The following is a 15164-nucleotide window of genomic DNA, read 5'->3' as shown; positions in this document are numbered from 1 at the left end:
GCTCAGATTCAGTCACCACGAGACCCAGGTCCACTGCTTCCTGCCTCGGGTTCTTTCTGAAACTTGCAGACTTGTACCTTTTACTGATGTTTTCAATGGGAGAAAATAATTTTCAGAGGTCTCAGTATTTTCTGAAGGGCAGATAAAATTTTCCCTGCAAGTATCTTTAGACTTAATAATTTTTGAAAATAATTCAATCTAAATAGCCACTATGACAAGGATTTTAGAATTCATATATCTCAAAAGACAGGCAGATGCAGAGAAAGAAACAAAAAAACAAGACACCATGGTAGGTGCTCAATAAGTATTTGACTCAATAAAGATAGTTTTGACCATAGAATTAAAAAGGCTTTTCATTTCATATTTATTATCAGTGCTTCAATACAGAATGTTTTGTAATGATTAGCGACGTTGTAAACACCACCAGTTTTTTCCAACAGTAAGTGCTACTCTTTTCCGGTAAATATGTTTTCCCCAAAATAACCAAACCTAACACAATTTCAAGAGATGGTGATACCATCAGCATAATAACCCAAATTACAAAAATGGCAATACTTAAAATCATGCATATTATTTCACCATTTCATAAAACTTATTTTAAAAGTTCTACAAACTTTCCCAGTGTAAAAGACTCCTCAAAAACTGCATGATAACATTAAACTACAAAATTCACTTTGGAAAAGTAGGGAGTTACTCTTCTAATTTCGGCTTTAAGATTTTTTTTTTTTTTAATGTGTTAAAAGATAAGGTGAGGAGTGTGTTGAGAGAGGTGGAGAAAAAGGAGCTTCCAGTTGATGCATTCACCATGTCTGAAAATATTTCAGTTATACAAAGGGAACACTTCAAGAGTAAGGATATATTATAAATAAGTCTCTCAGCAAGATGAACAGATGAACAGTTCAATTGCACCCACAGGAGAGAGGTCTTCTTAGAGAATGCTTGTTTATAGAATCTTCTGTAAAATAGAGTTGGCTACTTCTAATGATTCATCTTGTACTAAAACAATATCATAAGAGTTCATGTACTTTTCTAAAAGCTCATCCACCTAATCAAGAAAAGAACAAAAGAAAATTAACATGCAGGGCGAAGAAGCAAGTAATTTCAGTATGAATCTCATCGTTAGACCTCTTGAGCAAAATGCAAAAAATTAAATTCACTTTCAAAAAATCTTTGAAATGAAGAAATATTTCAAACTCTTTTTTTTTTTTTTTTTTTTGAGACGGAGTCTCGCTCTGTCGCCCTGGCTGGAGTGCAGTGGCCGGATCTCAGCTCACTGCAAGCTCCGCCTCCCGGGTTCACGCCATTCTCCGGCCTCAGCCTCCTGAGTAGCTGGGACTACAGACGCCCGCCACCTCGCCCGGCTAGTTTTTTGTATTTCTTAATAGAGACGGGGTTTCGCCATGTTAGCCAGGATGGTCTCGATCTCCTGACCTCGTGATCCGCCCGTCTCGGCCTCCCAAAGTGCTGGGATTACAGGCTTGAGCCACCGCGCCCGGCCATATTTCAAACTCTTAAGATCCACTGACAGACATGTTTCCACACGGTAGCTTTTCTCCCCAAAATGCTCTCTCTCCAGTCCAGTGGTTTTCAAATGGGGTGATTTTGTCCAGGGAACATTTACTAATGTCTAGGGACATTTTTGAGTCTCATGGCAGGGGACTGCTATCCAGCATCTAGTGGGTAGAAGACACAGAGGCCTCCTACAGAATACACATCCTCCCTTTTCTCAGTACCTATAGCATGCATCTCAACTCCTTTAAATATCACCAGTATAAAGAACAATCAAAATGCATGATCAAAACTATGTTTTGGCTGGGCATAGTGGCTCACGCCTGTTATCCCAACACTTTGAGAGGCCTGGTGGATCACTTGAGCCCAGGAGTTTGAGACCAGCTTGGGCAACACAGGGAGACCTCATCTCTACAAAAAAATTAAAAAATCAGGCAGGTGTACTGGTGTGTGCCTGTAGTTCCTGCTACTTGAGGGGCTGAGGTGGGAGGAATGCTTGAGCCAGGAAGGTTGAGGCTGTAGTGAGATGTGATTGCATCACTACACTCTAGCCTCGGTAACAGAGGCTTGTCTCAAAAAAAAAAAAAAAAAAAGTCTCTAAAATAACTACTTTCTCAGGTGACTATGGCAACAATTGCCTACCAAATTTCATCCTAATTTTTTCTTGGAAGAAAATTAAATTACAGATTTGTATACTTACTCTATCATTTAGATATCCAATTTTCAGAATGTGCTCAACATTGGCTACTCCATCTGCCATTCTTAAGTCTCCTTGGGAATCTCCCAGAAGAATTATGTTACTGTTGTCTTTGAGTTGATTGAAATATTCTGTATTCCTCAAGGCACCATCATGTTTGTTAAATACATGAATTAGTTCTCCTTTAAATCCTTTGAGCACCCCCTATGAAAAATATAAATCTTTTGAAATAACAGGCTTTAAAAATTCTATTTGTTGGATTTTCATATTTTGGAGCTCTTAATTGATGTCACTATTATTTCATCATATTTGTAAATGCATCTTTGATACTAAAGATCTCAAAGCACTTAAGTCCATCACATTCACCATAGCTAAGAAGGGCTCGGAGAAGTAAATGATTTTTTAGAGACTATTTTAAATGGTAAAACAAAGGCCGGGCGCAGTGGCTCACGCCTGTAATCCCAGCACTTTGGGAGGCCAAAGAGGACAGATCACTGGAGGTCAGGAGTTCGAGACCAGACTGGCCAATACAGTGAAACCCCGCCTCACTAAAATATAAAAATTAGCCAGGTGTGGTGGCACACACCTGTAGTCCCAGATACTCGGGAGGCTGAGGAAGGAGAACCGCCTGAACCCGGGAGGCGGAGGTTGCAGTGAGCCAAGATGGCACCACTGCACTCCAGCCTGGGTGACAGAGTGAGACTCTGTCTGGAAAAAAAAAAAAAAAAAAGAAGGCTGGGCACAGTGGCTCACGCCTGTAATTCTAGCACTTCGGGAGACTGAGGTGGGCAGATCATGAAGTCAAGAGATTGAGACCATCCTGACCAACATGGTGAAACCCCGTCTCTATTAAGAAAACAAAAATTAGCTCAGCGTGGTGGCACACACCTGTAATCCCAGCTACTCGGGAGGCTCAGGTAGGGAGAACTGCTTGAACCCCAGAGGTGGAGGTTGCAGTGAGCTGAGATCACGCCACTGCACTCTAGCCTGGGCTACAGAGCAAGACTCCATCTCAAAAAAAAAAAAAAAGGTAAAACAAAATGAGTTCAAAATTCAATTTTCAGTTTTTATTTTGTTTCTAACCAAAAGATCCTATTTTATGTTAGTTTATGTATTTCATAATATACTGTCTTGATTAGAAAACCCTATTCAAATAATTTCAGTTCTAACTTCTTTTTTTCCAACTATGAATGTTAAGGCTTCAAAGTTGCTGCATTAAAACAATTTAAAGGAAGTTTTAGGCTATGTGTGGTGGCTCATGCCTGTACTCCCAGCACTTTGGGAGGCCAAGGGGGGTGGATCACTTGTGGTCAGGAATTTGAGACCAACCTGGCCAACATGGTGAAACCCTATCTCTACCAAAAATACAAAAAGTAGCCGGGTGTGGTGGCACACGCTTGTAATCCCAGCTACTCAAGAGGCTGAGGCAGAAGAATTGCTTGAACCCAGGAGGCAGAGGTTGCAATTGGCTGAGATCATGCTACTGCACTCCAGCCTGGGCAACAGAGTGAGACTCCATTTCAAACAAAAAAAAAGAAGAAGTTTTACTATTTTTATTATTAGTCTATAGCTTGAGGAATGAAAGTTTAAGAAAGGCACATTGTTTTTAAAATATGGATATATTAACATTGAGAAGGATGGAGTCCCACAGTGGGCCTATCAACTTGGCCTAACTTACTGGATATATATTAAGTAACAACACATACTGCACATGATTAAAATATTTTCAGATTTTAAAATTATGAAGAATGATTTCATATTCTTACAGTTTCATCGAAATCCATAAAATTGGACACAACTTTGACATTTGGATGATAAACACCAGCTTGACGAATAACCTCCTCTAATACATCACCGATTCCAGCCGAAAATATGAACACGGGTATACTATGTTGTTGGAGCTTATCAAAGAAATTCTCATATCCTTCCCTGCAAGATGGAGATGATAAACTGATTGTTAAAGAGCAAGATATAGTTCCTTTTCACTTAGAAGCTAAAAAAGTGAAATATTCCTAGTAATTCTATGGCTCACTCATATTCTCATTTCAAAATACTGCCCAAGAGGGCTGTTATTTATATCTACAATACTGTAAGTTTTTCAAACAATGGTTAACTCTTTACCTTCCCTTTAATCAATCCTAATACTACAAACTAGATGTCCTTAAGCTTTCAATGAATATGAATATAAACCTACAGTTCACAACTTATACCATTTAAAAAGAAACAGGTAGGCATAGCAGTGGATGCTTATAGTCCCAGCTACTTGGGAGGTTGAGGCTTGAGGATTGCTTGAGCCCGGGAGTTCTAGTCCAGTCTGGGCAACATAGCAAGACCCTGTCTCTAAAATTAAATTTAAAAAGAGAAAACAATACTTAAGCCACACCTTGAAAATCCCACTTAGGGGTTAAAATATGGATATAATAACACTGAGAAGGATGGAGTCCCATAGTGGGCCTATCAACTTGGCCTAACTTAATGGATATATATTAACTAACAAAAAATACATTTACATGATTAAAATATTTTCAGATTTTAAAATTGTGAAGAATGACTTGATATTCTTACAGTTTCATCAAAATCCATAAAATTGAAAGGAAAAGCAGAGTGGCAGGAACTTAGCTGTATTCTTGACATCTGGCATGTCTCTTTACTAAGTTCTTCAGCCCTCTTCCCTTTATTTTTTATTTTTATTTTTTGAGATGGAATCTCAGTGTCTCCCAGGCTGGAGTGCAGTGGAATGATCTCAGCTCACTGCAAGCTCCGCCTCCCAGGTTCATGCCATTCTCCGGCCTCAACCGCCCGAGTAGCTGGGACTACAGGCGCCTGCCACCATGCCCGGCTAATTTTTTGTATTTTTTAGTAGAGACGGGGTTTCATCGTGTTAGCCAGGATGGTCTCAATCTCCTGACCTTGTGATCCGCCCGCCTCGGCCTCCCAGAGTGCTGGGATTAGCGTGAGCCACCGCGCCTGGCCAGCCCTCTTCCCTTTCTTACCCTTCCTGGGTATAGGTTAAATAATGCTGTTGCTGCCTACTAGGGAATGAAACACTTACTAGCAGTCCTCACACTTTTTCTGACAATTTATTGCTTTCCTTTTTAGAAGTAATCACCTTAAAAGATAACATCATCATAAAAAAAGTATCATCATGTTTCCCTAATGAGTTGAAAATTTTAGGAGGTAATGAACAGTATTAAAAAGCCTCTTGTATCTTATAACTCATGCATACATACATAATTATGTACTAAAACATACTAATCTTTCCTAGGAATAGTTTTCAAAGAAGTTTGAGAATTTAAAAAGTAGGCTCATGAAAATTTAGACGTAGTATACTGCCAGGCATGGTGGCTCACACATGTAATCCCAGCACTTTGGGATCGCTTGACCCCAAGAGTTCAAGACCAGCCAGGGCAACATGGTGAAATCTCATCTTTACAAAAAAATACAAAAAGTAGCCAGGCATGGTGGTATGTGCCTGTCGTCCCAGCTACTTGAGAGGCTGAGGCAAGGGGATTGCTTGAGCCCAGGAGGCAGAGGTTGGAGTGAGGAAGAGATTATGTCACTACACTCTAACCTGGGCAACAGAGAGAGACCCTGTCTCAAAAAACAAAACAAAACAAGTATACTTAAGTCCCTTTCAACTTGATTTATACATTCCTTTCATATTATATGTCCTTCCTAAGTACTTTGCTAAAAAATTTTTAAATGGCCTTGGTTCAAAAATTTGTAAGTCTTGACATTTTTAATCTGGAGAAACAAAATACAAATTAGAATTTAAATCTTGTAAGGCTCTTATTACCTACACCAAGATCTATGTACTTCTAAATTCCTTATCTTACCACTATGTATTTTGTGATAGGTGGCATATTTTGGATATATTTACATATGTAATATTCAATATCTTATTTTTTAAAAGTACAGCTGACTACATATATAGCAGTAATTCAAGTCTGTGAACAATAGCAGCAAAAACCACCCAAGAAACTTACTTGAGCATAACGTCAGATTCTGCCACAATTTCTTTAAGTTTAGCTTTTGGTAAAGCTTGTTCAACAAGCAAACCATGTGATTTAGTATACCTGGAGTTTATGACCAAAGGAAAAAAGAGTATCAATTAAGACAAACTAAAATTATTATCTTTATTACAAAGCATTCTTCCATGTGAGAAAATCTGTTCCTCATATTTGGATTTAAATTTTAGAGACTGAAATTCATCACTAATGAATGTAGACCTCATGTCTCAAAATGTGATATGCATGTTCTTACTGAGTTTCCCAGTCCTCCCAAACCCAGACTTAGCTTAAATATGTTAGTAAGGTAATGAAAGGAAACTAGCTGTAAACCTTTCCTAATTCTACAGATAAAAACTCAATCCAACCTATGGGTGCATAATCCTTTTTCTGATTACAGTAAAATGAATTACAGCAAACGCACTTTTTAAATTTGTTTGTAGTTTGAATTTTTTACATACTGAAGATGCTATTTAGTGAGCAAGAGAGAAAATCTGTTATGCATAGATTAGCCTGCTTTATGTAAAAAACACCTATAATCATAGCATTTCAGTATAAAGGGCCCTTAGACTCTCTAACCCATTACAATTATGCAAAGAGTCACTAAAAACAGAAAGAAAGGAAAAAAAAAGCCTAACTCTTCATCTGATACCTAAAAATACCCCTATAATATTCCTAAGTCACCCTCCTCCCTGCCTGGGTCAGCTTCTATCACGTCAGTAAACTCATTCTCCCAGGGAAGCTTATTCCATTGCCAGAAAACTCTAATTGCTAGACAGGCTTTTCTTTTCTCATGCTGAAATCAATCTTATATCTTCCAAGTCTTGTTCCAGTCCTGCTGCTACCAGTTTGTAGAGTTAAGTCTAATATCTTTTCAACATTTAATACCATAAATACAGATGAAGCGTTCAACTGTTAGGTAATGGGACAATAAAGACAAATCATTCCTGGTCTCCTAAGATTTTAAAACAAGTTGTTGCTTCTCAAATCAAAGCATTTTCTATTCCTTGAAATGTTCCTCAAGTGGGAAGGCCCAAATTCCTCTGATTATTCTGGTGGACTACTCTGACTCCTTTAAGTTTATGATCTTTTTTTTTTTTGGTCCCTATTGTCATGGTTTTTTTAACAGCATTCTTCCAGAACCCAACACAATGCTTTCAGTGTGATCTGCTTGGAACACTGCATTTTGATTAATGCAACCAAAGGTTGATTTTTTGGTAACCATATCACCAGCTGGCTCTAATTGAGTTCAGAGTCAGTTTAAATCCTCATACCTTTTCTTTACACATTAAGCCACATCTTGTCCATATACTTAAAAAAAAATTCTTGTTTTTAATTTGAGACTTAATTGCAGGACTTTTATTTCTACTGGACTTCACCTTAATTAAGTAAAACAAAAGGAATCCTAAACTGTTAGAGAGATTAGATAATTAGAGCTAATTTTGTTATTCAATGTTCTAACTTGCATAATTTATTAATCTGTTTGTTTGCACTACAGATAAAAAATAAGCCATCCGTTGTAACTGCAGTGTTGTTTTATTATTTTTTTAAGTCCTCCTACTGCCTAATATACACTTACCATTCCACCATATAAGGGTACTTCTCTTCTACAGTAAGAACAGGATCAACTTCAATAGCATAGTATTTTTCCTTTAGTTGCAATAACTAGGAAGATATGAATAATTTAATCATGAAGATTACATGAAGATATATCTGCTTGGTTTTAGAAAGCAAAACAATGTAAGCAAGTATTTTCAATAAACTGCTTTATAAGTTGAGCTAATGCATCAATTGAAAAAATATTTGTTGATCTTAGTTGACGTGTAATCACATACACCTGCAAAAAGCTACCTTTCTTTTGTAAAGTACTTTCAGGTGAGTAAAAAACCAACAGTAAAATTATCAGTACAAAAAACACTTTAGTTTTCATATAAAGGTATTAAATTTGATTCACATTTCAAATTGCATTTTGTTAAGATATACACAGATACATACTCAAGCAAAGTACTGAAGCAACTTCCTCATCAACTTAAAGGAGCAAAACCTACAGAAAACCAAAGTACTTTTGTTTTAAATCTCCAGTTAACGTTGCAACACCAGAATACTTTGGTGATCATTTAAGAGTTTTAAATATAAGTTTTGTTGTTAAAAGTTACTGTGAATTTTTATCTCTAAAATATGTTTTGAATGTGTAATTCATACAGCAAACCTACTATTTACTGCATGCTTACTATGTGCCAGGTATGGCTGTAAGCACTTTACGTCCATTCTTACTTGTGTGAATGCACCTGAAGAAATTCTCAGGCAAAAAGGGTAATGAAGTCTTCGAGTGACTATGGATCATTGTTAGTGTTTACCTTTTTTCTACATTCATCTGTAACCAGCTTACAGTTGTCAATGATATCTAAAGATAGAAAGCAAAATAAGCATTAAAAGAAATACTCTGATTGATGCTACCACTACTATGAATAATTTGCTATAAAGTAATGGCAAAAAACTCAATTACTTTTGTAGCAACCCAATACTTTTAAGTAATGCCAAGTCAACTAGCATGGTTATTATAACTTTTGGTCTCAGTGGTATAATTCACATGACACTGTTAGGAAAGCTAATGGTTTAAAATCTGAGATTTAGTGACTGCTCGCTTACACCACTGAGATAGACAATTCAATATCTTCAAACACTATGAACTGTGTATTGATCACTTCCATTTTCTCCTTTGTAATTAAATAGAAGAAACACATATGGGAAATACATTTTTTCCTTAATAAAAAGATAATAAATGCTTAATGTAAACACCTGGAAAATCTAGACCACTGTAAAGAAGAAAACAAAAACTGAATGGTAAAAAGTTTTACCATTCAATAGTAAGTAGTGAACAATATTTTAGTATATTTCCTTTCAGTCTTAAGATTTCATGTATATCAATTAGATAAGAGATGATACTAAATCTGTAATTTTGAATTTTCTTTTTCATTTCACATTGTAGTCTGCATTTTTCCATGTAATTAAAATTTCTGGTATGTGAGCAGAAAATAATTTATATCATTTCTGCAGCATTAACCTTTTTAGGTTGCTTCCAAGCATCTGCTATTAGTAATAATTTTATGTTGAGCTGAGCCACCATTATTTTTGTGAATAAAGCTTTTTTAAAAACTGCATTTGGGATTACTTACAAATTCTCTAAAGAGGACTTAATAGGGCAAAGGATATAAATATTTTTAGTGTCTTTTTTTTTTTTTTTTTTTTTTTTTCCCCGAGACAGGGTCTTGTTTTGTCATCCAGGTTGGAGTGCAGTGGTGTGATTACAGCTCACTACAGACTCGCCCTCCCAGGCTCAAGGATCCTCTCAGCCTCCCAAGTGAGTATCTGGGACCACAGGCACGCCACAATGCCCAGCTGATTTTTTATTTTTTTGTAAGAAAAGGTCTTATCATTACGTTGCTCAGGCTGGTCTCAAACTCCTGGGCTCAAGTGATTATCCCACCTCCACCTCCTAAAGTGCTGGGATTACAGGCGTGAGCCACTGTGCCTGGTGATTTTTAGCATTATTTTAAATACAAATTATCAAAATAATTTTTTTTTCTTTCTTTCTTTCTTTTTTTTTTTTTTCAAGATGAAGTTTCACTCTGTTGCACAGGCTGGAGTGCAGTGGTGTAATCTTGGCTCACTGCAACCTCCACCTCCCGGGTTCAAGAGATTCTCTTGCCTCAGCCTCTTGAGTAGCTGGGATTACAAGTGCCCGCCACCACGCCCAGCTAATTTTTGTATTTTTACTAGAGACAGGGATTCATCATTTTGGCCACGCTGGTCTCGAACTCCTGACTGCAAATGATCTGCCCACCTCAGCCTCCCAAAATGTTGAGATTACAGCCATAAGCCACCGTACCCGGCCCCAGAATAATTTTTCAATTTACACATGTACTAAAAACAAATGAGAGAGTTCATTTCACCGTTTTCCTGTCAGGTTGAAGAGTGTTATTTTAAAAACTCACAGCCAAGTTGGAAAACAAAAAAGATATTAAAATTTGGTAAAATTCCTAGAAAACAGAGTATTTGATAAATGCCGCTTCTTCAGGTTAACCCAAAGTTTACAACCTATTTAAATATTTCTTGAATAATGAATAGACCATATTTGGCAAGAAATATTTCAGGAGTCTCCGATTCCCTTTGCTACCAAAACCATACATGAAAATAGCCATTTATATAATACAGGGAAAAAAACCCCTCAAAAATATAATAAGAAAAAGCAGGTCTCCTCACTGTCAATGTCCATAAAGAATTTTAAAAACCCAGTTATCTCACAGGTAATATAGATAAAGAGGATCTTAAAATAATGATGACATGCTTTTGTGAATTTGTTTACAAATACCACACTTACTATGACATGTTGGGCATCTTTTCCCTTTGTATGAAAATCTACTGAGTGTCATATCAAAGTCTGTTATTATCTGTAAGAAAAGAGTGAAAGGCATTATTGTAAACACAGCCCACATGACCAGAATTTCTCTGTGCTACCCAAACACATACTTCATGCTTTCCTAGATGCATAGGACTGTGTTCAGTCTCTGGTCCACACTGTTAAGTTATTTTCTTTACACTGAATCTTCTCATGTGGTTCATTTATAAAGTCCTGGGAATAATCTTAACTACAAGGTGCTACCTTGAGTGCCCTAGCACTGTCGCCAAATAAGTCTGAGTAGTAATGCAGCCATAAAAAACAAAGAGATGCTGTCATTTGCAGCAACATGGGCGAGCCTGGAGGTCATTATCTTACGTGAAATAAGCCAGGCACAGAAAGACAAATATTACGTATTCTTATTCATATGTGAAAACTAAAAAACTTGATCTCATGGAGGCAGACAGTAGAAAGATAGTTACCAGAGGCTGGGAAAGGTGGGAGGGATGGGGAGATAAAGAACAGTTGATGAATGGTTACGAAAATACTGTTAGAAGATGGCTGGGCGCGGTGGCTCAAGCCTGTAATCCCAGCACTTTGGGAGGCCGAGACGGGCGGATCACGAGGTCAGGAGATCGAGAGCATCCTGGCTAACACGGTGAAACCCCGTCTCTACTAAGAAATACAAAAAACTAGCCGGGCGAGGTGGCGGGCATCTGTAGTCCCAGCTACTCGGGAGGCTGAGGCAGGAGAATGGCGTAAACCCGGGAGGCGGAGCTTGCAGTGAGCTGAGATCCGGCCACTGCACTCCAGCCAGGGCGACAGAGCGAGACTCCATCTCAAAAAAAAAAAAAAAAAAAAAAAAAAGAAAGAAAGAAAATACTGTTAGAAGGAGTAAGTTCTAGTGTTTACACAGTAGACTGACTATAGTAAACAGTATTTTATTGTATATTTCAAAATAGCTAGAAGAAAAGGTTTAGAATGTTCCCCAAAAAAGAATATTAGAAATGGCAGATATCCTAATTACCTGATTTGATTATTACACATTTTCTATACATTTGAAAACATCACATGTACCCCATATATATATACAGTTATTATGTATCAACTTTAAAAATTGAAAAAATCCAGCTGGGCGTGGTGGCTCATGCCTGTAATCCCAGCACTTTGGGAGGCCAAGGTGGGGAGATCATTTGAGGTCAGGAGTTCGAGACCAGCCTGGCCAACATGGTAAAACCCTGTCTCTACTAAAAATACAAAAATAGCCAGGTGTGGTGCATGTGCCTGTAATCCCACCTACTGAGGAAGCTGAGGCAGGAGAATCGCTTGAACCTGGGAGGCATGCAGTGAGCTAAGATCATGCCACTCTACTCCAACCTGGGTGACAGAGTTAAAACTCCGTCTCGAAAAAATAAAATAACATAAATAAATAAAAATAAAAATTTGAAAACATCTGATTAATTGGTATGGGAATTTGCAATTGCAGGTGATATGGTTACTCTTCTCACTAGAGATTTTCAACAAACTTGGTCAATGCACAAATATGCAGTGGAAGCAATTCAACTATACGAAGCTCTCAGTTACTGATACTGTTACATGCTGGATTTAACTTGCTTATTTAAGGTAAACTATACCCATGAATGAATGCACATTGAAATAGCTGGCCAGCTCTTGAAACTTAGGAGACTGCGTTAAATATTATTTTTCAGAAATGTTTTAAAAAAGCAGTATTTTTTTTTTACAGAATATCCAGATTGTTGATTTAATTTACATGTAACACATTCCTTTAAAACAGAGAAAACTTTTTAAAAACTCAACTATCCCCTTAATAAAGTTACATCTTAACTTGAACTACTATGATTAAAACATGAAAGAGCAACTTAAAACTATACCCTTTTAAATATTATCCTTAAAATGGTTTAATGCTTATACACAGCATGAGTTAGCTTAGTACTGAAGACTAATAAAAACTTAAGAGTATTTCATGGTTATTAATTTTTCGTTTTCCAATAGGGTATTCTGTCTATTTTAGAAAAACTCAAGATATATATTTTCTGGATTTTATATTCCTAAAGGATAGGCAAAAACTGTCTACCTAAACTTGCTGTACTCAGATTTTATCAAACAGGAGATGAATGAGTCTGCTTTAACATCAAAAATAAAATAAGGCTGGGCCATGACGGCTCACGCCTGTAATCCCAGCACTTTGGGAGGCTGAGGCGGATGGATCACTTGAGGCCAGGAGTTTGAGACCAGCCTGGCCAATGTGGCAAAACCCTGTCTCTACTAAAAATGTAAAAATTAGCTGGGCGCGGTGGCAGGCACCTATAATCCCAGCTGCTCTGGAGGTTGAGGTGGGAGAATTGGTTGAACCGGGAGGCAGAGGTTGCAGTGAGCTGAGATTGTGTCACTGCACTCCAGCCTGAGCAACAGAGCAATACTCAGTCTCAAAAACCAAAAAAAAAATTAGCTGGGTGTGGTAGCTGGCACCTGTAATCCCAGCTGCTCAGGAGGCTGAGGTATGAGATTGCTTGAACCCGGGAGGAGCAGTGAGCCAGGATCGCGCCACTGCACTCCACCCTGGGCAACAGAGTGAGACTCCATCTCAAAAGAAGAAGAAGAAGAAAAAGAAGCCTTTATTATTAAGCTTTTATTTTATTTTTGGAGTGCAGTGGCATGATCTCAGCTCACTGCAACCTCCATCTCCTGGGGTTAAGTGATTCGCCTGCCTCAGCCTCCCAAGTAGCTGGGATTACAGGCATGCACCACCAGGCTTGGCTAATTTTTGTACTTTTAGCAGAGACAGAGTTTCACCATGTTGGCCAGGCTGCTCTCAAACTCCAGACCTCAGCCTCGTCCACCTGCCTCGGCCTCCCAAAGTGCTGGGATTACAGGTGTGAGCCACTGTGCCTGGTCATTTTTTTTTTTTTTTTAAAACAGAGATGGGGTCTCACTATGTTGCCCAGGCTGGTCTCAAACTCCTGGGCTCAAATGATCTCCTGCTTCAGTCTCCCAAAGTGCTGGGATTACAGGCATGAGCCACCACACACAGCCAAGGCCTCTTGATGATTATTCACCTGAAGTTTGGCAGCTCCTCCTTTGATAAGACCACAGATAATTTCTTCTACTCTTGTAGGGTTCTTGATTCGAACTGAACTTTTCTGGAATTCTGGCATCTAAAGAGTAAAAGAAAATTAATTAGTTTTCATTCTTCTTTCCTCAGGTTCCTTTGATACCAACCAGAAGCTTGTCTTATTTAAAGACATAAAAATGTTAAGGCATTATTTTTAAAAATCAAGCCACCACATCAAATTACCATTTATTTTTCTTATTACTACTCTTTTAGACATGCTGTCTTGTTTTGTCACCCAGGCTGAAGTGCAGTGGCACAATCCTAGCTCACTGTAGCCTCAAACTCCTGGGCTCAAATGCTCCTCCCATCTCAGCCTCCTGAGTAGGTAGAAGGCATGCGCCATCATACCCAGCTAATTTTTAAAATTTTCTGTAGAGGTGAGTGAGGTCTTGCTATGTTGCTCAGGCTGATCTTGAACTCCTGGCTTCAAGCAATCCTCCCACCTTGGCCTTCCAAAGTCCTGGGATTAAAAGTGTGGGACACCAAGCCCAGCTCCCACATTACCATTTATACACACAGAAATACTTAAAATGTATCAGTATTTTCTAGCTACAGAGTAAGACAAAACTACATTTGTGATTCAATTACATTATCAGAGAGTATATCTTTTTCTAATTATAAAAGCTATGCATGCTTACCACAGAAATAACAGTAAAAATATAAAAAAGACAATAAAAACTGCCTGGAGTTCAACTACTTGAAGATAAACAAGTAACATTTAAATTTATTTTCTGTTAGTTTCATTTTTGTGATTTTTCTATTAGTTTCATTTCTGGGTTGTGATGCAATCCAGTCAGAGCCCAGAAATCATATTTTAACCATGAATACCCCAACAGCTACCCCGTGATTGATGTAATTTTTCTAAAAATCTTAAGATGACCCCCCATTAAGCCTCCATTTTATACAATACAATAAGTAAACTTCCACCCTAATACTAATATAATACCTTAAGAATATCCCTCTGAAACATGCATATAGATGTACATAGTTTTAGCTCATCCTCATTATATACTTTTGCATCTGGCTTTTACAAATACATACATACATTTAGCTTGCCTACATATTTATATTTTCAAATGTTCCTGAGCAGAAAGGAAGCAATTATCATGATTATTCCCCCAAAAGTTTGTCTTTGTATAATTAAAATATATTTAAATTAGGCCGGGCGCGGTGGCTCAAGCCTGTAATCCCAGCACTTTGGGAGGCCGAGACGGGCGGATCACGAGGTCAGGAGATCAAGACCATCCTGGCTAACACGGTGAAACCCCGTCTCTACTAAAAAATACAAAAAACTAGCCGGGCGAGGTGGCGGGCGCCTGTAGTCCCAGCTACTCCGGAGGCTGAGGCAGGAGAATGGCGTGAAGCCGGGAGGCGGAGCTTGCAGTGAGCTGAGATCCGGCCACTGCACTCCAGCCTGGG

The 15164-nt window shown here is 38.1% G+C and overlaps 1 protein-coding gene across 6 annotated transcripts in view; it reads right to left on the bottom strand.

Annotated features, from left to right (window-relative positions):
* Positions 1-340: 340 nt before the first annotated feature.
* The window catches only part of NT5C3A (5'-nucleotidase, cytosolic IIIA), a 50500-nt gene continuing 35676 nt past the window's right edge, over positions 341-15164 (bottom strand). For all 6 annotated transcript variants that reach the window (XM_025379104.1, XM_025379106.1, XM_025379108.1 and 3 more), the window contains 8 exons: positions 13690-13788; positions 10595-10664; positions 8571-8617; positions 7793-7878; positions 6193-6282; positions 3973-4135; positions 2210-2410; positions 341-1045 (listed from right to left, as the gene is read on the bottom strand). In XM_025379104.1, the coding sequence (XP_025234889.1) occupies positions 944-1045; positions 2210-2410; positions 3973-4135; positions 6193-6282; positions 7793-7878; positions 8571-8617; positions 10595-10664; positions 13690-13788 (858 nt within the window). In that variant the 3' untranslated portion in view covers positions 341-943. The remainder of the gene's footprint in view (positions 1046-2209; positions 2411-3972; positions 4136-6192; positions 6283-7792; positions 7879-8570; positions 8618-10594; positions 10665-13689; positions 13789-15164) is intronic.

This window comes from Theropithecus gelada, chromosome 3 (assembly GCF_003255815.1).
Source record: "Theropithecus gelada isolate Dixy chromosome 3, Tgel_1.0, whole genome shotgun sequence".
Classification (NCBI taxonomy): domain Eukaryota; kingdom Metazoa; phylum Chordata; class Mammalia; order Primates; family Cercopithecidae; genus Theropithecus; species Theropithecus gelada.
This window is presented reverse-complemented; position numbering and strand designations above follow the sequence as displayed.